The following is a 24097-nucleotide window of genomic DNA, read 5'->3' on the forward strand; positions in this document are numbered from 1 at the left end:
TAACGGTCAAAGCAGCTGCGGCTGCGGGGAATCCATCGAGGACATGTGACCTTCATTGTGGAAATCCTTGAATGGTGACGTGAATGTATTTTACAGCGAATCTGTATATGGCTCAGTCCGCGCCATATTTTCATATTCGTCAGGGGAATGAGAGAGCCATCACTTGGGGGCAGCGGTATGGCGGTCAGTTTTATCGGGAGATGTGGGTGCGAGCTGTACAGCGCTCGCTCACATTAAAGAGGCCATAAAGACAAAATACAAGTTTACTTCATAAAAAGGACTGCTTTGTACCGAGAGCAATGATACTAATTCTACAGCAACCATCAGACAAGTAATTAAGATATTAAAGAAAACATATAAAGCAGTGGTGACTCCACCGCCACTTTCCGGCAACTTTTCTATGACGTCACAGAATCTCCTTTGTGCTATTGGTGGCCGCACAGCTTGACCATCGTCGAGACACCTGACTGCACGATTATAATATTGCCTGTAGTGTCGCTTGATCGTACCCCTTGAATGCGAACTTGCACTTATCACTGATAACTATGTTTTAGAGCTGGCTCGTATTACGTTAGAACCATTTTACCAGCGAAAAACGGAGAGGGGCCTAGAAAGAAGTAGACGGGACAATAGACGGGACAGAAGTAGACGGGACAGCGAGTGTCCCGTCTACTTCTTTTTTGGTTCCTGTTTACCGTTTTTCGCTGGTAAAATGGTTCTAAGTCAACACCAACTAGCCCAACGTTCAGCCTTATCTCGTAGTACGTTACTCCTGCCCATAACGCGACACTATAGCGAGAAGTGGGAAAATCTGCATGTATACTTTTTCGGTGGTTAAAAAAAGCGTATTTCGGGGATAGACCGGAGCTGAGTTATCTACCAAAGTCCAGTTTTTTATAGCTGGAGAAAGATGTATGCCGTCTTCTTGGCACCCTGAAAGGAGCCATGAAGAGAAAATAAAACTTCGTTTAATTTGAAAGAACTAGGATACAGTAACTCACTCAGCTCCATTACAGCCACAAAAGATGTTTTTTAACGAAAAAAAAAGCAAGAACTATTTAAAAACTTTCAAATTTTGCGCCACAGTGACGCGTTATGAGCAAGAATGACGTCATACGGGTCAACAATAAAACATAACTTTCAGTGCGTTAACTGCACGTTAGCATTCACGTGATGCGGTCAAATGGAACTAGAGGCCCCATTACAGACGTCCAGTCATGCGTCGTCGCGACAGGTCAGTTAGGCGGCCGCCAATCGCACAAACAAGGTTCCGTGACGTCATAAAAAAGTTGCGAGAAATTGACTAGGGGGTCACGACTGCTTCACACGTTTTCTTTAATATCTCCGTTATTTGTTCGAAGATTGCGACGATATTGGTATTATTGTTATCGGGACTAAGCAGTCTTTCTAATAAACCCAACTTGTATTTTGTCTTCATGGCTCCTTTAAATGAAGAGGGAAATAATGCTTAGGGCAGGCCTACACGGAGTGGATTTTTTATTTATTTACAGATACTGCAGGTCAAAACTTAACGTGCACTGGGAGATCAGTTTGGCTAGGTTCCCACAGTGCATGTACAATTCGGCGAGAGGAACTGCGAGGGGTGAATTAGGTGCAGTAGCGCTCGGCAGGCCAAAAAAATTACACCATCTGCCCGAGGGGAACCCTGAGGTGATGCAAAGCATCGCGGAGTTCCCTTTATTTTCACTTGCGTTGGTCACCCACATCGCGTGAACGTTGTTGGAAACTCCGCGATGCTTCGCATCACCTCAGGGTTCCCCTCTGACAAACGGCTCTGTTAACTGGTTGGCTGATGCTGGCTGAACTTGTGTCAGCCAGTCCGCTAGCAGGACTGTCGGTACTCATCAGACGCCGGAGCGAGACTCATCCGACGAAGCAACTGAGGCAGAGGCGTGTGCACGCGGTTAATATAGCGCTAGCGTGGAGAGGAGGATGGAGGGAGAGGCGCGCATGCACGCGCTATCGCGTAGCTGGCGTGGAGAGGAGGATGGTGGGAGCAGCGCGCTATCGCACAACTGGCGTGGAGAGGAGGACGGAGGGAGTAGCGCGGTATCACGCTGCTGGCGTGGAGAGGAGGACGGAGTGAGAAGCGCATTATCGCACAACTGGCGTGGAGAGGGGGATGAGGAGGAGAGGTGCGGACGCCAACGGACAACGGACATAGCCCCGAGCAAAAGATGCCTTGCATCTAAAAGTTGGTCTGCAGGAGTAGCCATTGCAACTCCTAGTGGTCGGTCAGCCCAAGCTGGGCAGGATGGTATTTGAGGCTTGTGGGGCAACGATACGTAGTGATACGACACGTGATTAACTCATCCCTGGCTGACATGGCACTGTTGTAGGGGACGAGGCCGGCGCCGGCAGGAATAGCAAGTACCCGCGGTGCGTTGTGTGCTGCCTCGTTGGCCCTCAAGCCGTTTTGGGCCAGGGTCGGGGTGGTGCCTACCACGGACGTCGAAAAATACTTAGAATTTCGGAGGCCTCAGGCGATACTCATCCGTGGGCGGAGTTTTGGACGCCGTTTTGGAATTTGTGATTATAATTGAGGTGGACGGCCGAGTCGTTAGTGCGAGCGCTATTGCCGGCTCCTCTGATGCTGCCGTGTAGGCAGTGTATACGGTTAGAGAAGAAACGGGGGTGTAATCCGGACCATCGATGACTGCGGGGACCAATTCGTCAGGATGGTGGTATGCTGCCTCCTCCACGTATAAAATTCCGGGTGTTATAAAATAGGGCATTTCTTGGTGCATGGCCGTTGCTCTTTTCTACATTTATGGTAGGATAGAAGATAGCGGCCACCCCCACGTACGCGCTGGGAACAACATATTAACAAGTGAATCCCAAGACGTCATTCGCGGTAATGAGATATATACTTATACATACATGTACAATTTGTGTATGTGCGCGTGTGTGTGCGCGGGAAATAACGTGGGTTTCGACTTTTTCCTTCCAGTATGCGCAGAACGCGACGATTGATGTCCAGGCGCAACTGCAGAAAACCTTAAACGATTACACCAAAAGTAAGCTGAAAAGAACTGCTCACTGACTTTTTTTTTACTAGTCGGTAAATAGTTGCTTCCCATCTTCATTGACATTTCAGGTGACCCCTAACTGAAATATGTTGCTTTGATTGAGTTTTTCTAGACTCCTTTAATTGAAACAAGACTGGGGCGGAATTCTGAGTCGCGTCCGTTTCTAAAATGTCCATTTCGCGTCAATTTCTGTTGTGACATATACTTTCTCTTGCAAGGCCTCTGCCCAATCACGTGTACAGAAACCGATGGCTCGCCTTGCTTGTACTATGTCGCATCTGGGCTGTGTAAAAGCAGCCAATCAGGGTTCGTTCGATATGGGCGCTTTGAAACGTACATGAAGTGGACAGAACTGAGAATTCCCCCACTATTATGAACTTGCATTCGTTATTACGGCAAGTATCTTGGATTTCTGATAGGTGTGAGGTATATAAGATGCCAGTTGATAGGAAACAGATTATAGCGCCGTTTTCCAATTTCGGGGACGAATTGGCTGTGCCTCCGTGTGAATCAAGCTGCTAATGACGATTATCAGGATCGTAAGTGCGTCAAGGCCTTAGTAACTTCGTGGAAAAAGGAAAAAATATATACTTTTCAGGCGAATAAATGTCAGATATTAAGTCGTTGTACGAGATGGCGCTGTGCGAACTGCATATTTAGGTTATCCGCTCCAATTCTAAAAGAAACTGCGAAGAAAACGCGTCTTAAAGGTATATTCGTGTACTACAACATGCAGTGTTCTGTTGTGGCCCGGAAGTTCATTGCCTCCGTAGGTAAGATCGTGCCACCAAAGCGATGTCTTTTAACTCCACCAAAAGCAATATCTTGCAATGGTCATTGCGAAGCTTGAACCCAGATGGCCAGACTGAAGATCTCATCTCCTACGGTAAAAAAATCAGAACGGCCACGTATGAAACGTAACAATGTTTCTTCGGCAACGTCAATAACAGAACCGACTTTAAAAATATTGGCTTGAATCCACGCTGTGAAGGTGGTTGCGAAGCAAAGCTGTGAACGACCCCCACAACAATTCCACATGCATCATCACTTGAATTCACGCGCGTGGCTCTACAAAGAGTGAAACCAGAGATTCTGTCAGCCGTTACCTGGGATTCGCGGGGGCGCCGTCCCGAACGCAGCAGCGTCGGCCACGGCCGGGTCCGCCGCCGCTACATCCCGGCCGTGCGTCGGAAGAAAGAAAACGGAGAGGAGCGTGTTTCGAAGGGTGAGACAGCGGAACCTAGCCATGCTGATGTGCTAGCTTGGTGCTACAGCACCGCGCGGCACAAGCGCAGACACGGAAAAAATCCGGCATGTGAGCTTAGTGATTCCCATTTATACCGATTTAAACTAGTTAGTTTAGTAATTGAGAATCGCGAGAAAGCTGACGGAACATTTATAATTGGTATTTATCAGAACCATTTGCTCCACTCTTCTATTGTAAAACCTGTTAAAACACAACCGAATTGGTATTCAGCAATTTAGAAAACGCGCCCATTCGTGACAAGCAGTGAGCAAAAGGTGGAGTTTTTCTAGCGGCCAGATGTCTGTAGGTGGTCGCTACATTTTGTATTCCCGCCGTGCAAACCAATCCTTAACGTGTATTTGCCGTACGACCATTTAAATCCGTCGGGTCCGGGTTACTCAGGAGGTGCTGTCGAACAAGTTATTCAAGCCGTGAGAAGTAAGCGCGCGACGGACGCGAAGCTGCGCCAAAACTGGCCCAACACCGTCGCCAAAGCAGACGACAAAGCCGACGGGTCTTGGCGACGCGCCCGCCGGGGTGAGCACGGGGAACGCTGGGTAATAGCGCCCTATCGCCGCGCCATCTACGCTGTGTTCCGTGAGCGAAAAGCGCTCTCCGCATCCCCAAACGCGTTGGGAGTTTCTTGACCCGCACGCCACGAAAAAACCGTTGGCTGGTAGAGTTAGAAAGCTTTGTTTTGAAAGCACATAATAAAAGAGAATGCATGAAACGACAAGTGGAACAATTCCGTATGGCCCATACCCAGACACTGCATAGACGAAGTTGGGTCATTTGCTGAACGCTTTTCTGTAAGTTAGCAACACAATCCGTCCGCGTACGAGTACACACCGGCCGTGCTCGCCGAGGCTTAGTTCCAACACGCTGTCTTCTACGATCGCAGAAGGAGCGCAGTACGTCGAGCTGGACACTTTTAAGAGACTAATCAGGACTATTGACAACGACCTGGACAGCATGAAGTCGCACGTGAGTATACATATATACATACAGCGACAACTAACACAGCGCAGTAATGCGTATTATAGTGAAGGATTACAGTAACGAATAGAGTTGGCCGACCACGTGGAGACGTGCTTAAATTACCAGTACGGCGGCAAGCTGCTGCCCTTGCGCTTAAATTTCCAGCATGCAATTTAAGCACAAGGAGCGTGGATGTGCCTGGAGGCAAAATGGCTCGAGACGATGAGCAAACATTGAGGCTTCCGTCTCGGTGGATCTTTCTCCTCGTAGGATTATAAGGCTCGATTGGATATGCTGTTTGCACGGGTGTTCCACCTCCTTGAATATCCACCGAGACCGAAATAAATGATCGATTCAGTCTCGGTGAATCTTTCGTCGCAAGCTACTGACTGCTGTCGGATCGAGTGAAATATTCCAGTGTAAAATGATTAAAATCATTTTTGTCTATAACTAAAACCCTTACACGTTATCAGAAAACTGATAAACACCCTTTAAAAGGATGTAACAATAAAAAGCCGTACAAATTTCAAGGGCGTATTGCATTTTTGCTAGGGTGTAAGGGTGTCATAAACTACAAAACACCCGTAAATGGTGTTTTTGTTTATTTTTTCTAGGGTGTGAGGTAGTGAGTTACAGACAGCAAAACACCCTTGGGTGCAAGTCATTTTACAGTGTATATACGAACCTGCAGCCTGCCTTAAAACTGTGATCGCTTGAACCACCGATGATGTTCACTCCGATGGGATTTCCCGAGAAACAATATCCGCTAGGGATAAAATATACAAGCGAGATTCTCCCGCTATCCTTGTGTTCTTTGAAAAACATAGATTTATGGTCGGCAGGACTGGTGGTTAAATGGATATTTGGGCGTCCCGTTTCGTGACGTCATCGTTGGGTTTCGGTTTAGAGTGACGATGAGGCTCTTTTCTCCTTTTTTTTGTACTTTATGGGCTGTGCGCCGTCTATCGCTCCCGCATCCGCCCGCGCGTGCGCAGAGGCTGGTTTCGGTATCGTCCTCCGGGCGCTTCCCGCTTTTTGCGCCCGCGAAACTGATGTCTGATTTTGATTCACTCAAAAGGTGCCGGCTTGTTACTCTCTAGTTTTTATTTAGAATTTTTCTGGTGTTACTCATGAATACACCACATATATGTAACAACACAAACGATTTTTTCGTCACTTTATGGTCACCCTAAAAAAATTACGATAATTTTTTCTCGAAATAGATACATCCGAAGTATTTAAATCAGCAATAACAAAATCGACCCTGGGGGGTCGCATTTGGCGAAAAAATTCGACCCTCAAAGGGTTAATACTCCAGTCTTTCGCTTCCTACCAATCTCTGCGCAAGTTCCGCACTCGTGCTGCGTAGAAAAAATTAACACGGCGTCTCGGCTTTGAGCGAGCTTCAAAAAGAAATGCAAGGGCCCGACACTCCAAAAACTTTGCCGAGTTTTCATTGTCGTCACAGGTACGACCATTTGTGGCTGTATTACGCCGTGTGAAAACAGCCACAAATAAAATTGAATTTTGGGATGGCGTATTCCAACTCCTTGAGGTTCGAATCGGAAAGGGAAGTTTTTATGGTTGTGCCGCGATAAGGAAATGTCTATGGAGCGTGAATTTATTGTTTAGTGGCAGCCGGGAACGTTGCGCCATCTCTGAGTGGTTCTCGTAACAGCTCTAAAAGTTTACAAATATTCATAGTACGCAGCACTTCTCACACTGCGACGTAATAGTGCACCGGTCACTCCTTTCTAACAGCATTAGACGTTCATTAGGGCTCAAGTTTTACTTCAGCCCAATAATTTCCCCCAGCTTAAGTTACGTAGCCCGAAACGAGATATTAACGTATGGCAACGCCATTATATATACATGTAGGTCTGTTCAGTGATAATCCAAATTTTGATAGCTGCTGAACGCGTTTAGGCATGAAGTTGGCGTACCGACAAACCGCTTTTACCGGCACCTGCGCTGTCTTACGCTGAAGGGAGCGGGGGATTTAACAGCCGCGCCTTAGATTTAGACTCAAGTAACGAACGAGCTGGACGACCATTCAGTAAAGCAAAGATGTACGCAAAGATGGCAGGCTATCATGGTCACGGGCGCTGCCGTGATGGTTATGGTGATGTCGCTATAAATTAATTTGTGTCACTAACTTTTCAAATATCTTTACGTAATTTTCTATGTTCACTACCTTACTAACAATTTACTTAACTTCAAAATGTAAAAAAAAATGTAAAAATGGATAATATAGTTTACGGCAGCAGAAATATTTACTACCGACTTCTCATTTTAAGCGCTGGACCATGTTACGCGAACTACCATGTAGGCGTACGCGAATGCTTTTGGTAGCTTCCAGTGCAAATTTTGGCTTTGTGGGGGCGCACACATGCAACGCGACCCGGTTCTGCTTTCAGCTTTCGGCCGCCACGTTTCCGGTCGTGTCCGACTACGACATCCTGTCCCGTGTGAGCCCCTACGGCGGCATCTTCCAGCATGGGTGAGTGACCGCGGCTAGCGATAAGATTCATTTTAAATCCGGAGCGTTATTATGTGCCGCCCTCAACGAGGAGACCTGTCTCTCAGTCTGTAACGCTGGATGTGTCACACATTTGTCGCTTACGAAAATATTAATAATAGAAAGGACACTTAAAACATTCGTATTTTCATACAAAACCACTTATATTGCCTCTAAAGAAATGTCTTCCCAGAATGCATTTTGTATAATAGTGAAGCGTACCCTAAAGGGGTTCCATATGGATACAAGGAGTGGTCTCACGGAGGTATTTCGTAAAAGAGGATGGGTCTTGCCTACTGTGCATCAGATTGTCCTTGTGGCATTTGAAAAAGATCGTCTTTCCAGCAATACATGTGTGCAAGGTTGACGCCGACTTTAAGGGGCTGAGTGCACGGAGAAGCGGTTAAGCGTATATTCAGCAATTACTACGGGAGAATTCCTGCAATTTTTGAACGCGAAAGTGTTGTATTCTCGAATGCACGAAGATTTCGCTGACGTCATATCCGTCACGGAAGCAACGCCAGTACATCGAAGCAAGCGGCCTGTAAAGGGTGCACCCCTGCACACAGGGTCATCTTGCGGGGAAGCAACCTTTAGTACTAAAGAGTACGTTATACATAGGGTTGTTCGCTTGGGGCTCTATATTTTAACACGGCAGTGTTTTATGACGCGATACCCCAAGATTTCACCGACGTCATGTTCGTCACGAAAATGACTCCAGTGCACCTGTGCCTAAGCGACCCGCAAGCAGGACGCCGCTCATCAAGTACACCCGCAAGACAGCTGCCGACCAGCAAATCATGCTCACCTGAAGATTTCGCTTCACATTTCACTTTCTTGCTTTACTGATTCCCATGACAGAGGAATCAACCGCAGTTTTTTTCTGCTTAAAATAAAATAGCTGCGCAGATCTTTCAAAATATTCAACCCGTACCTTGTGTCGCAACGAGGCTACTAACGGTGCCGTCAACCATTGTCATTTATTTCTCGATGCGTCCTCGGAGCCTCGATGCAGCCAGAGGCCAGCCATAAAGCCACCGGGATCGAGGTTGATATAATCGGGCGATACAGCGCCGAACGCCCAGTGCTCTTTTTAGAAAAATGCGCTGTCAGCGCGATCAACAGAGCACATGGTGACATGGGAAATGGCAGCGAGATCACAACAATTAGCGCGCTTATCGTCGCTGTCAATACGGAGGGCACATTTGCATCAATACAACTTGTGCCTCGTGTTCGAGCAAAAATAACTTACAGCATATTTATACCGCAAGCAATTTGTTAGCTTCGCCGGTGCATGTAGATGTGAGCACATTGATAGGGCACGCCGGCAGAATCAGAAAACGACGCAGCACATTCCACTTTTGAACAAACGAGGGTTTTGTAGAGCACTATGTTCAGCGCAGTAGGAGCCTGTGAAAAATTTTGAAGTACGTAACCAACCATGCCAATTACATATCCAGTGAGCACAGACAAAGTAAGGTCGTCAGTAATGTTTGTACATTTTTGAGTGCTGTTGGATTACAAAGTAATAATATTAAGATAAGTAGGCAAGTGACGGTTAGTTCTTAATATGCGAAGGAATTTACACTTGCTAGTGTAAGCTCCTTTAGCCATACCTTACACCACACAGAAATTGCGTTAAAGACAGGACTAAAGGATGAGTAGTTCAATGCCACGGATATTCCTCAAAACGGAAGTTAGCATTGAACGTCGGTGTGCGACGCCGGTCCTGTGAGGTTGGCGGCATTGCATGGCTTGCAAGCCCCCTGGCCTTCCTACTCAAATAGATGTACAGTCATGGACAGATGAAATGCCAACGCAGAAATATAAATCGGAACACAGAAAGCGCAGTTTTTTTCGTGGAAGTCAAATTGTCGCATGGCTCCAGAACAGTCACGAGGTTTGGCAATATTATTGCTCAAATATACCATAACCACGTTTTGTGGTTTGCATGAACCATTTTCTTTGATTTTGCGGGTTCCGGTTCATTTGTTTATGTTCGCTTTTCATTTGTCAATGACTGTACATTGTTTAGAGTGCAGTGAACCCCTGCTATAACAAAGTCGCCTTATTCAAATCTTAATTTATTCGAAGCGTTCCATGGCCCCCATTGCAGTGAATTGAGAGGAAATGATTCGATTGAGAGAAAATGAAAGGTTTCAACGAAATAGCGCTTATAGCCAAGCCAGGTTTCTTTACCGAGGACATCATTATAACGACTGTTTACTATTAAAGGCGATAGTCTTTCCTGGGTTACTTAAACGCAGACATTTTGGTGTCTGTCTGTGACTCGATTCAGCCACCCGGCCAAAGTGAAACAGAGGCTGCGTGGTAGTCTCATATACCCATATCCAAATCTAAACGTCTAAGTCCGGTGTTAATGTTCATACTTGCCAACATTGGTGAACAAGAACAAGACATTACGCAAATATAAGGCAGGCAATCAATACATGAGTGATATTTTTCAGTGTTCCTTTATTAAAAAAATCACGGATGCTTGGTTTTTGAGATAGCAAATAAAATACTACATCAATTGCAGAAAACCGTCGCCTGCTGTTGCCCGCGCTACCTGGTGGCCTTTAAAAATATCAAACGGCAACAGCAACGAAAGGTTCCCCAAAAGGTTCCACGTTCCGCTTGGAACGCTCGTGGAGTAGGGCAGCGTGGTTCTAGACACGTTTTAGTACGGTGCTTTGACTTACGCGCGTCTTCGCCGTATTACAGCGCTGGCATCGAGGCACCCGACTTGGAGCAGTGGAACGCGGTAAATTTAAATTGACTTGAGAAAACCTTAGGTGTGTTTACCTTGGGAGGAGAGCGACGGAAGAGGAACAGCACGAGAGATAAGTGGGAAATCAAAGGGAGGCATTTACTTGGCAAATGTCGACAAAGACTGTCGTCTTTTGTCGACATTTGCAACAAAAGGAGCAGATACGCGGCCAATTTTTTAGATGCGACGCATCTCTTGCTCTGAGGCATGTCCCTCCTGCGTCGGCGGCGTCCGCACGCCACCTGCGCATGCGCGACTCTCCTCCGCTCTTCTCTCCGACAGCTGTGCGCAACACTCTCACTCCGTCTCATTACCATAAACAACAGCTGCGTGCGCGCGCTTCGCTCGCTTCGCTCCGCTCCCGTCGCGCAAGTGCGCGCATGCGCGACTCTCCACCGCTGTCTCCTCTCCTTCAGGCGCTGTGAATATAAAGCGGGTAGCGCGCTGGGCGGTTCAGTCAGCACTCGCTCTCGTTCGACTCCGCGTGACTTGCTTGACGACTTCCTGCTTGGCTTGATTCTTCCGATGAAGACGTGATGGAAGCGACAGTCCCTTCAGCGAGTGGACTGACGCAATCCAATACCAGCGTCAGTACAAACGCCCCCCCCCCCCCCCCCCCCCCTTGATGCGTCGCATCACATCAGGGTTCCCTCGCGGGAAGATGGGCGTAATTTTTCTTTAGTTCTCTAACTTTTTGAACTGAAATGGCGTTTACCCGCCGTAGCGTGACAAATGTAAATGTGTTTCTATCAAGTGCAGCCTGGACTACGTGGGCTGGGCGTACACCCTGGCCTTCGTGCTGCAGGGCGTCGTCATCTTCAGCTTCGTCGTGGGAACGTGGGTGCATGATCCCGAGATTCCCCCGAACAAGCGCAGCTTCATATCCAACCAGACCGGCATCACACTGGTCGTGTGCGTATCTGCTACTGTTCGTTTCTGTGATGGGTTTGTTGAGTATTGCTCGATTTTTTTAGGCTATTAACCTGGGGACTGGTTAGGATCCGGTTATCCCCATTTTTTGCGGTGCAGAGCTTTTGCTGGGGCGAAAATATGCTACCGCAATCTATGTCTGCTGCATAACAGCGAGCTTGAATACGGGGAAAAAAAAAAAAACTTTCCGAACTCTACTACCACTGGCAGGCACGCTTCACGCCTGTCATTTTTTTAGCACACATGTAGCCTTGAACATCTTCAAGCCAAAATACAAGTGCGCAAGCTAAAACTGCAGCGTCATTTTAATTCAGAACCGAGGTCGGATTGGTTGCTACGTAAAGAAGTAAAAGAATAGAGGTGAAAACGGTGTGCGCAATGAGGTGCGATAAAAGTAGAACTAAAGCAAAACGAAAAATTTACACCACTTTCCCGCGAGGGGAACCATGGGGTAGATGCGACGCATCGGGGGTTGCCGTTGCGTTTCCGTTATGTTAGCGATGTCAGCGTGTGGATTGCTGTTGTTGTGTATCCTATTTACGCAGCATGTTCACCCCCGATGCGTCGCATCTACCCCATGGTTCCCCTCGCGGGAAAGTGGCGTAAATTTTTAACCGAGCGTCACCTGCGCGCTAACGCACAGCTGACACGGCGACGGGAGCGAGCGCAGCCGAGCGCAAGCTGCGCGCTGACCGCGCTGACGCACAGATGGCGCTGCGGTGAGAGCGGCGGAGCGCGCAGCTGCCGCGGCGAGGAGAATGGGGGAGGGATGCGGACTACGCCGCGACAACGACGCGGGACAAGGCGAGTTAAAGAGATGCGTTGCATCTAAAAGGAAAGGATTTGCCTCGCGCTGTCTCGAACGGCGCAGAACCCAATAAAGCAAAGACGCTGTTTAGCCCTGTAGTCTGGATCACGGCCGCTACACACATGAGCTTCGCTGCTGACGTAGACCAACGTGTGCGGCTTACACCTCTGCCGCACATTTAGCGCGTATAAAATGTTTTCTGCGTATCTTCGCGTTTGTATTTTGTCTTTGTGAGTTCCGCTGGAGCAATATATAGGGCAGCAGTTAGCAACAGCCTCAAAATAAGGCGCGACAAAAACAGTTATACTGTGAATTCCAGACACCATATGGCAGTCCCGTCATGGCAATTCTCGGAAGGATTTTTTATTCGTTGACTGATTTGTTAAATACAGCTGTGGGGAAGCTAACTGAAAGCTTATAAAGGAGGTCTCCAATGAATAAAGGGGAATTATCATTTCAAGAGCAGCATAACGAGCAGCACACCACGGAAGTGCTCATAGTTGGCCGTACTTCCTTCGTCCTTCGTGCGTCAACGCTGTGCATTCTTGACGTGAACCAACAAGCTCAACAGGTTCTTAGAGCCTCGCGATACGCACGCTCGCTGTAATCCACACATTACTGTGCTCCTCACACGCCGTTTTGAAACCACTGCACGCCCTCGATCCGCCCTGTCCACCTTACCGTAAAGGGACAGACAACCGTTTTTTGTCGAGTCTATTTGCTTGATCCCAAATGAAAGGGCATCACTTAAAGGGACCCTGAAACACTTTACATAAGCGCTTTTACTTTTTCCTTCGCGTCTGGAACCACTGCGAAAGCGATAGCTATCGCCAGCAAGGAGCAGCACAGCGCGATGTGCTCGTCGCACCAGATACGCCTTCCATCTGTGCTTTGTTTTTGTGGCTTTTTTTTGAGCTGCTATCGAAAAGCGTTCATTGCTGCAACTGAAGGAAAACCGGCCAACAGCCGCTACGTGGCCTTAGTGACGTAATTGGAGCCGTCGAAGAACGTCAACACCGGAAAAGAGAGAAAAATATTTTGAGCGAGTTTACAAGTTATTTGATGGCATTGAGCAGTAATTTTTGGCTGAGGTATTTTGCGATCCCCTAATCTAAGTACTGGGTGTGTTGGGTGACTACGCTCTGTAAGCATTTAAGATTTCAAAAAAAAATTGAAGAAAGTGTTGCAGGGTACCTTTAAAACACCTTGACCAGAGCGCTTTTGCTGATAGCGCCGTGCAAAATTTTAAATAGGAAGTTTTACATCTACGAGCCGTGCGTGGCCCGCCAAAATGAATACTGCCAATCATGACAGTTAACCGTGCAGCTACACACTTTTATAAACGTTGCTTTTAACTGCACGTGAAATTAAAAGTGGCATTATAAAAATTTCCCCCGGCTAAATCAACAATAACGTGCAACATTTCCTATTCCTTTATGCGGTTTTTGAATCACGAGTTGAAACCGACGGAGTTGTTCGGACACGTACAGTAGTGTCACGATTAGACACTACGTGGCACCAGCTTTCAGGCTCGAAAAAGTTTAGTTCAAAATTAAAATTGTTTGCGCCTGTATTTTTATAAATTCCTTGCGGTTGCCCCTGTTTATAAAACGCTGCTTTCATGCGAGCTAGACAAAATGCACTCCGCAAAAATCTGTTGTCTGTCTCTTTAAACTCCCTCTCGACTTACCAAAAGTGAGGACGATACGTAGTTGCAAGGATACGCCCCCGAAAGCCCTAGACGCTTGGCCCAAAGAGCATTTCCCCGGCTTGTGTGCAGCTCGACCCTGTTCATGTGGATCTTCACCACTTCCATGATTCCGGCGACCATGCTGTACATGGTGAGCGGTGTGGTGGCGGCCAACTACATCTGCTTCCCGTACGAGTACAACGACGTCACCGGCCTCGAGATCCTGGACAATGTAAGCACGCGTGGCCGCAGCACATAACTATACCCGATAACCATGTCCCTGCGATTTCAGGATGCATTTTATAGTGGTCAATGAGAGAGGTTCACGATATTATATAGGTGGCATTCATTGAAAAGTTTGGCTGTCAACTTCTTCGCTTGGCAACACTGAAATGGCCACGGACATGGCGCGGCTTGTGCCATTGCGGCCACACACCGAAGAAAAAAATAACACCGGCGTGCGTCGTCTGCTCCGTTTCAACTCGACTCTCAACGGTGGTGTCAACAGAGTTGTCGTTAATCGCACTCACGTTGGAGTCGAGGCATTACTTTGCGTTCGGCGGGCTAGAGCTTGGAATGTCCAACCCATATCATGCGCTTAGCACGGACAAGTGCCGCCATCCCGCGGAGCCCGACGTAACCAGTGACGGCGCACTCACAGGGTTGCCTGCATACGTGCCTCGCTATTGAATACAGGTTATAGTACAAGGAAATCTAGTGCCACTGTCTTGGGGAGCCGCTCTTCAGCGAGCGTTCCATCATGCAGCGGGCAGGCACGTTCCACTTGTCCTTGGCATGGCTCATGAACAGGCTGAGAAGTGTCTTGGGGCTTTAAAAAAAGCGACATTTTTTTCTAAAAGATTATTCAACTGTGGGGAATTATTAACAGCGGTTGATTCCTCAGTCATAGGAATCGGTAAAAGACGGAAAGTGAAATGTGGAGCGAAACCTGCAGGTGAGCATGCTTTGTGGGTCGACGGCTGTCTTCTGGGTGTGCTTGGCGAGCGACGTTCTGTTGGCGGGTCACTTCGGCAAAAGTGTACTGGAGCCATTTCCATGACGGATATGACCTCAGGGAAATCTTGGGGTTTCGCGGCATAATACACTTTCGTTTAAAATATAAAACCCGAAAACGAACAACCATAAGTATAACGTACGCTTTAGTACTAAAGGTTGCTTCCCCGCAAGAACCCCATGGGTGCAGGGGCGCACCCTTTACAGGCTGCTTGCTTCGTCGTACTGGCGTCACTTCCGTGACGGATAAGACGTCAGCGAAATCTTCGTGTATCTAGGAACAAAACACTTTTCTATTTATAAAGTTCCAACAAGATTACTTTGTCAAGGATTATTAAAAACTTTTTGCACGACGAACAAGAAAAGCACTGTATGACTCATTGTTCCCTTTGGCTTCAAGAGAAAAAAGAAGCGATGTGGGTAGCCAAGTCAAGTAGGCAAGCAAGGTCGCTCGCCGCTATGGCGGTGCGCACGACGGAACGCGACTGCAGCGACAGTTTTCCCTCTAGTATATATTAGCATGAAACTCTATGGTGAATGATCTCAACCATCGCATCCTGTATTTTTTCAATGCCAACCGCATTGCCCGCTTCACAATGGCAGTCTGTGGGACGCCTGTTTCGCCCACGTGTCGTAAGGTGGGGCCCCGAGCGTAACTGAATTCGAGATCGGCTGGTGACTGGTAGCCAAGGCAACAGATGTTTGATATTGCAGAGTTAGCGGCGCTCTGGCCAGCGATAGGAAACTCAGCGCCGCGGCGGAGGACGTTTTGCCAAAGTTGCTCCTTTCCACCACGCGTCGCCCCGATACTAACCGGTCACTTGACTAAAACGCCGGGAAGGCTAGCAATTGGGGAGAGTGTCGCAGTAGAAGAAGAGGGTTTGGTTGGCCGCTCTGGGCTGATGCGTTAGTCATTGAAACAATACAGGAGGCGATGTCTGAACATGAGGCCATGGAACGCCAGCATGGGATTAGAATGGCCGTATTCTTCATCGGGTTCAGGCCGTATACTTCTTCGTTATAAACGCCAAAGCACCCTTAAATGTGTTTTCATTTGTTCTTTCTCCTAGGGTAGCTACAGACAGTGATTTGCATCATTAAGGGAGTAAAACATTTTCCAGTGTACGATAGGCTTCGTGAAAAACTTGAAGTCAGCAGCATCGACTTGTGCGGACATCCGTGAGCACAATGACATGGTGCTTTGCTGACTGTACATGAGCAGAGGCTTAGCTCATGTGTTTATATAATGTATTGTATCTGCGCGTGGAACTTCTTCTTGCTTTCTTATATTTACTTCCTTTTGCTGTCTTATTGTATATTCGCCTCCATTGTCGTTGATTGACTGATTGTAGGGCTTAACGCGCCGACGCAACGCAGACGATGAGGCGCGCCGTAGTGGATGGCTCCGGATTAATTTCGACCACCTGGGGATCTTCAACGTGCGCCGAAATCTCGTGCACACGGGCGTTTTTGCTTTTCGCCTTCACCAGAAAAGCGGCCGCCGTGGCCGGGAATCGAACCCGCAACCTCGTGCTCAGCAGCGCAACGCCTTAGCCATTGAGCCACCGCGGCGGGTCTCCATTGTCGTTGTTTGTCCCACTATTTACTTACTACAACACCTGATATCTATTAATTATAAATGAGTCATTCCTTATAAATTCAATATCGCCCTTACGCGGAGTCTTCATTAAGTTCGCCATTTCACATTAGCGCTATTGCCAAGACCTAGTGATTGGTCCCTGACGATGTGAGTACAAATTTTTTGGCATTATTGGCCCTGCGAGAGATGCTCTGATTTCTCCTCATTCCAATCTGCTCTCCGACAGGTGACGAAGGCGCTGTTCATCATTGGAAATCCTCAGGACACAAGTAGCAAGTCTTACTCCAAGCCTTATGACATCGATCTTTACTCCATGTTCCAGCCGGGACACATCATCGAGTAAGAAATCCGTCGCTGAGGGGCGTTGCTTCAACCTGGCTACTTTGATAACAGTTTTCAAAATGAATACAAAATGGTCTGCTAGATTCGGCCGGTAAACCTTATCTAGTAATCAAATTTGGGACAGGGCTGGGATCAGTGTCTTGCAAAAGTTAGGATTTCTTTTAAATGCGGAAGTTATTCTCGACACCGTAAACCTGGCTCTCGAGACCGTTATTACTGTACACGCCGGGCACCGATGTTAACCTACGAAGTCAGGGCTAATGGCAAGCCTAATGGCTTACCAGTAGCCCTATGGTACGTAGGCTAAGGAGCATACCAACTAGCACGGTTGGCAATTTTTCAGGGACTTCATATTCATTATTGTAATACATATGTTTCCTTGTTACCAACCGCCGTGTGCGTTCATTAGTCTACTGCCCCTGTGGTGGAGATAGGCAATCGCTATTCTGTCGAATGCAAATTTTACGCGTGTTGTCTAATTTCTTGCTTCTGGCACACACACACGACTACTGCACCCGACAACAGTTCTCTGCCTTTAGCTTCGTTGAGATTTCTGTCTTAGAGGGACAAACCACCGATTTTAAAGCGAAGCTTTTTACCTCTACCCCCCAAGGGTCCTTTCGCGACCGTTGGTGTGAACAGAAAACTCCAGCGAACAAATAAAAGAAGTTACTGGCGCCGCCAGGAAACGAATCTGGAACGAATAGAGACGCGGAGCGAGAGCCCGCTGTCTTACCGAGTGAGCTACGACCCCGCGCGGAGACGGGGGAGACAGACGGTGCACTCACCGAGCACAGCTGCGGTTTTACCCCCTGCGTTCTCGCTGAATGCCATGTTTTTGGAAGTTTTTGGAAGTGCAGAATTTCTTCTGTTGCCGTTCGCTTTTACGGCGCGGGGAAATCAGAAAACAGGCGCAATAATGGTCGCAAGAAAACATCGTTGCCGAAGCATCTGGTTGTCCTCATTGGCTGATGTTACTCCGCACGCTGCGCGCTTATTGGCTCAAATGTTGGTGCCTTTTTAAACGCTGCACTAAATAAGCCGCGGCAAGCGCCCGCCTGCTGGCTTAAAAGGCGCATTATGAAGAGTTGCACTTGAGGCGCATCATTGAAAGTGCTCGCTGTAGGCGCGTCTCCTATTAACCGATACAGTTTTATCCATGTGTATTTTATTTCAAGGACATGCAACAAGACCACCCCGATCCTCAACAGGACCAAACTGTCGAACATTGCCGGCAAATCGGCGGTATTCTTAGCCCCGGTGAGTGTGATGCTTTCGCATTCCGGATGCCCTTTAGATGGGCTTTAATTTGATTGTTTGATTGATGGAACGCACCGTGAAGCTTGATATGTTAGGAGGGGGAGGGGTAGGTCGATAAGTTTTCTGAATGCGTCCCACGGCATCCGCCAAAGAAGTGAGACACGTCCGCACGTGTCTTTCTCGTAACCATACTATGTGAAAGACATCTATGCAGGAATGCCTCAAGGCTGTATAGCGCGTCTTTGAGCCGTCCGTATACCATAACGGAAGAACCCAGCTCTAGCTTTCTCCTGTTGTATTAGCTTCTACGATATTGCCGTCTTCCTTGCCACCGGATCACCTAGAAAAGAAGGTGCACTAGTCGCTGGTTTGTCACTTTATCGCCTTGTTAAAGAGCCAGTTTCACCTGAAATCACCCACCAATTACTAGTTACCCACTACACTACGATCACTACGATGATCACTACGCCCAATAAGGGCGTAAATAAATGTAGCATCCAGGTCACCCTGTAAGGGTGAATTAGCCGAAGAGGGTGTCTGCAGTATAAGGGTGTTCCGGCAAAATTTTAGGGCGTTGCACACACATACTGCCTTACTGGCGCGAGGTAGCACATGTTCGACACGTGCAACACATTCAGAAGCCCTCCACGTATTTTGTGAGCAAGGCAATCATTATTGCTATCACAGAGAAAGAGCGCTGCACAATTGCGTCGCCTCCTTACATGGACAGCTGGCAGAAGAAAACCGTGCATATATATAATATATGCCACAGTCGATGGGGTCATTGGAGAAATAAAACACTTTGGCACTAGTTTCGACACAAGGTACCCGAATCTCAGCAACAGTATGTAGACAAAGTAAGACGTCTTGAAAGGAATGGCGAGTTAGAATTCAGAAATTAGTCCAGTCATCTCATCTCACGCACTTAATCAACTTCTCGAGACCCATGTCAAACCCTGCCAGAAATTCAAATATTGGCCGCGTATTTGCACGCTTCGCTGAAAATGTCGCTGAAAGATGATAGACTTCTGCAGCTCTGGTCACATAACCGCCTCTTCTGTCTCATCCTCTCAGCTCTCACGCTTTCCTCCTTATGTCACGGTCCTGTCGTTATATACGCAATGAAGGTTTGCTGAATTCAATGTATTTTTCCTCCGTTCGCATAGCCGACGTGCCATCTGTTGGGAACTTTAGTTACTATTTTGGTTGGCACTGGAGCCACAAGCCGAAGGTTTGAGCTTGAGCCGTTTTTGCATTTTGCAGTCAAAATTGAACGAGTTTTTTGTGTTTGCTATCGCGGAAATTACTCCCACGTTTACTTTTAATAAAAAGAACTGTGCTGGTGTTAGTTACGTGTTTAGGTTTTGCTTCTAGCATGCCTGATGCTGTCTTTTCGATTAAGAATGTTGACAAGTAGATTGAATAGTTTGGAAATGCTTTGCCTATATAAACGTCTCATTCAAGAATACTTTTAGCATTTGACCGGGCGGCTGTATCGATGGATTTATATACATGCAGACAGAACAAAACTTTCGCGTTTAAGTAGTCTGAGAAACTATCGCCTTTTAAAACTGATCGAAGGTGTTCAGTTTTTCACTACCCTTTTGGCTACCGAGAATGGGAGTAAACTGCAAATAAGGGTGTTGGTACTTTCACGCAATAGGTTTTACATATTTAAAGGTGTAATGGTGTGAAATGTTTAGTGCGTTGTCTTCTTAAAATATGAAGCCGACAACCGAATTTGAGAATTACAGCACTAACCGGTCTTGGCCAAAAGGTTACCATCTTAAGACGCGATTTTTAGTAAAGCAAACCTATGCACGGCCAACCGTTTTGTAACCAGAGTTAATATTAAGGAGTTCTTACTCAATATTTACTTATTCAATGCACTCAATACTTTCTTTGTTCAAATTTGATACAAATAATTAGTATACGCTCTTAAAATCACCATGGCGAAATCCTAAGCTTCGTAAGCACAGAACACACTAGGCAAAGTACTAGATCAAAGTAGCTCTGTGCAGACAACGTTTGCACCTGGCGGAGAGACGCCGAAACAAGTTCCGAGTGGCCTGTGACCACGGTGGAGGAATATACAGTCAAACCCGGTTATAGCAAACCGCAATATGCGCCACGATTAGTTCGATATATCCAATAGTTTGATATAGCCGAACCCGCCTATAACGAGTTTATTGTTACGAGTTCGCAATACACGAGAATGCCCTGGCCATCCCCGCATGCAGAAACGAACAAAATAAAGTATGTCATTACCATACACAAAACAAAACAAAAAAAGCGTTAATTTTTGTATTTTTGTTTTCCCTTTCGTTTTGGCAGCGTCAACTAGCACAGCATTCTTTACACGAGACATTGTTTGCACCAGTTCGAGTCCGTGTCCTTCAATATCGAAGAAATATTGGCAGGGGACGCCGCCTGCCGAAAGCATTTCTTTAAGCGTCGGATGGCTTTCACTCGCGACATCCTCTGCCTCCTCAGTGCTTTTCATCAGCATTACGACGGTGCTGCTGACGGCGCCCGCGTCCGAGGAACTTACAGTGACGGCAACGTCGTCGTCGATACTCAGGAAATCTTCGAAGGACACTCCTTTCGGCACAGCATCGGGGAGGTTGGCGAGCTGCCGTCTTGGTCCGGACTCACTGACTGGTCGGGTTTCGTCGTGAGTTCCGCGCTTCGGAAACAGTTACGGAAAGTGTCGGGCGTCATGTCACTCCATACGAGGCGGAATGTCTCAGTCCCGGCTTTTGCTCAGTGGTCGCGGCCAATCAACATCTCAATCGCCGCTCCGAGATCATGCATTTTGGCGGCCATTCTAGGCACGCCGAGTTCGATATATCAGATGTGAAGTTTGTTATGATGAATATGTTTCGCGTGTATTTCCGTAACTGATTTATTTTTGTTCGATATATAGCATAATTCGCTCTATCCGGGTTCGTTATAGTCGGGTTTGACTGTACGCGCTTGTGACGGAGGTTGGGGAACCTGCCCCGTGAAGCTCGCGCTTCTCCGGGCGCAGGGATGCGTTCGCTCAGGGTTTCTCTGCTACACCACCACGCTGTACCACCGTCGTCATCACATGTTCAAACCTTACCACATATGTAGCAATACTCTCCTTTTTTCAGTGCAGTAAAAGAGATTAAAAATCTATAAAATCTACAAACTATTCACGCACCTGCGAACGTTATTGAGTTAGCAAAACTTTTTTTACTTGAAAATAAAATCTCTGCAAAAAAAAAAAAATAGCTCGACATGCACGCTTGGCTTACATTTGTCATTCCTGTTGCATCTATCACAGAAAAACAGGATCTTTTATAAATTTTTGACCACTTGCACTTCCGCGTCCAATATTCGCATATTTGGGCTTGGCCAACGCCACCTCCATCCCTTAGACCTGTACAAAGTTTTGCGACCTTACCAGAGTTGTTGTATAGGCAATTATAAACATTTGTGCGACTTTGCCTCACTCGTTAAGCTAACCGAAATCAGCTTTGCTCGTTGTAACAGACACGTCCGCACAAATGTCGGCCGTCGTATTCGCGAAGTGCGAAAGCTAACGAAACTGCTCCTTTCCTAAACAAACTTGATTTTATTCTATTCCCAAATGAAGCATTCACTTTTGTCGAGCGCTAGATTTAGTTTACTTGAGAGTTAAATGTTTTGAACAGCACATGTCTCTGGTGAAAGTAGAAAACAGCGGTGGATAGGTAAATTTTTTCGTGTTTTAAGTGCATCATTTAGCTATGGAAGCTGGCTTATAGTTCCAGATCCCTTTTCGATTCTCGGTGTGCAGCAAGGCGAAATATGTTGGGCTAATATTCACGAAGCTGTTTGCACGTAATGTATAGTAAAATAGTGATTGATCTCCGCTGCGTGTGATTTATTTCCTTAATGTGACAGCCGAGGCGCCAGCTAACCAAAGCGGCTTTTTTATAGCGTACGAGCAACTAGCTTTGTAAATCAGGGCCCACTTTTTTACTCGCAATGCAAAGGATTGCTACAACGGCGGTTATTCTGATGGAAAAATAAATTTCGTTCGGTCTACTTCATTTCAATTGATGGCAACGCGATGTCGGAATTGCGCCTAACTCCATTATCCTGGTCAAACGTTATTTGGAGTTCTTTTGTGGAAATAACAGCGCGAAACGCAACTCTACCCCGCGCATTTGAAGGCGGCTCTGAGCGGCCGCCGGTTCTAGCGCTGCCACTTCCGTTCCATCACGTACGTCACGTCCGGCCGCCGGTAATGGCCGCCTTTTCTGTTTGGGTTCCGAAAAAGGCCAATGTCGTGAGCCGTTTGCGTCGCGTGCGTTCATGTTTGAAACGTGGTATTTTGCATTTCGCACTCTTTTTATGTTTACTATTAGGTGACATTATTTTTACGTTGACGAAAATATGAGTGCAGTTGGCCTTTAAGATGGGGGCCTGTTGGTACTGACGCATGCCTGACTGCCGTGAGTACGCACAAGGGACGAACAACAAGCGGGAACACACACAAGACGAATGAGCATACCATAAAGTTCGCTGTAAGCAGTAGCAGTAGCAGCAGCCGCAGTAGTAGTATGTAGTAGTTGTAGTAGTAGTAGTAGTAGTAGTAGTAGTAGTTAGTAGTAGTAGTAGTAGTAGTAGTAGTTCTAATGGAGGCGAAAAGGAAAAACGCCCGTGTGTACGAGATTTCGGCGCACGTTAAAGATCCCCAGGGGGTCAAAATTAATTCTTAGCCCTTTACTACGGCGCGCCTCATCGCCTGCGTTGCGTCGGCGCGTTAAACCCAACAATCAATCAAGTAGTAGTAGTAGTAGTAGTAGTAGTAGTAGTAGTAGTAGTAGTAGAGGTAGCAGTAGTAGTAGTAGTAGTAGCAGTAGTAGTAGTAGTAGTAGTAGTAGTAGTAGTAGTAGTAGAAGCAGCAGCAGTAGTAGTAGTAGTAGTAGTAGTAGTAGTAGCAGTCGTAGTAGTTGTAGTAGAAGTGGGAGCAGTAGTGGTGGTGGTGGTGGTGGTAGTAGTAGTAGTAGTAGTAGTAGCAGTAGTAGTAGTAGTAGTAGTAGTAGTAGAAGAAGAAGAAGTATATAGAAGTAGTAGAAGAAGAGGCTAGATAGTTGAGGGGGGGGGGGCATGTCGGGTGACCGGAGGCCGAAGCCTGGAGTGACCAGAGAAGCTCTCTTAACTATGCTTTCCGGGTCCCCAGCTGTCCAAAGCCATCGCCCAACTCTTTACGCACGTGAAAGCGGAAAGAGGGCTTAGAAGGCACTGCCACATACAGTGGTCCTGGATGTCGAGGACACCGCAGGCCTGGCAAGCAGTGCCTCGTTGACAGTAAACACCTCAGTTCTTATTCCATGGTTGACCTCTTGAAAAGAGCAATTCTCGTTCTTCCAGCCACGCCCCAAATACCTGACCTTCCTCGAACAGAACAAGGGCCTCAAGGTGGAGCCCCAGTTCACCTACCCCGACTTCTTTCCCGGGAATATGGTGCCCGCCACCATGGCCGCCGAGAAGATCGTCCCGCCGCCAAAGCCGGTTACCGTGAGTGTCTCGCGCTCCCCAGTTCCCTGCACGTCATCATCATTACCATCGTCACCCCTGTGCACAATGAATTAGGCCCTTAGGTTTTTTTTGTCTGCAACTAAAACCCTTACACCCCTGAAAAACGTGAGAAAAACACCCTTTTAAATGGCGCTATAGCGACAAAACACCTAGAAAAAACAAGTTCCCTTTTGTTTTTGCTAGTTTGAAAGTGCGTTTTTTTTTGTGTTCTTGTCAGTATGTAGGGGTGTTAGTTCTAGACAGTGTGAATTCCCCTCAAAACTCGTTTTACAGTGAGACCTGTTCCCCACTGCGGGATGGAGGCCTCTCCCATGATGTTCCTGCTTTTCCTGTCT

At 47.2% G+C, this 24097-nt stretch overlaps 1 protein-coding gene across 1 annotated transcript; it reads left to right on the forward strand.

The window, feature by feature from the left end:
• Window positions 1-3780: 3780 nt before the first annotated feature.
• On the forward strand, window positions 3781-23816 carry LOC144143024 (uncharacterized). The gene is made up of 8 exons (XM_077674845.1): window positions 3781-3823; window positions 5198-5280; window positions 7692-7774; window positions 11322-11474; window positions 14081-14222; window positions 16831-16943; window positions 18125-18206; window positions 23595-23816. Exons 1-8 carry the CDS (start codon window positions 3781-3783, stop codon window positions 23814-23816), a joined length of 921 nt encoding a protein of 306 aa, XP_077530971.1.
• The last annotated feature ends 281 nt before the right edge of the window (window positions 23817-24097 follow it).

This window comes from Haemaphysalis longicornis, unplaced genomic scaffold (assembly GCF_048455015.1).
Source record: "Haemaphysalis longicornis isolate Haplotype H1 unplaced genomic scaffold, Haemaphysalis longicornis Haplotype H1 scaffold_6, whole genome shotgun sequence".
Classification (NCBI taxonomy): Eukaryota; Metazoa; Arthropoda; class Arachnida; order Ixodida; family Ixodidae; genus Haemaphysalis; species Haemaphysalis longicornis.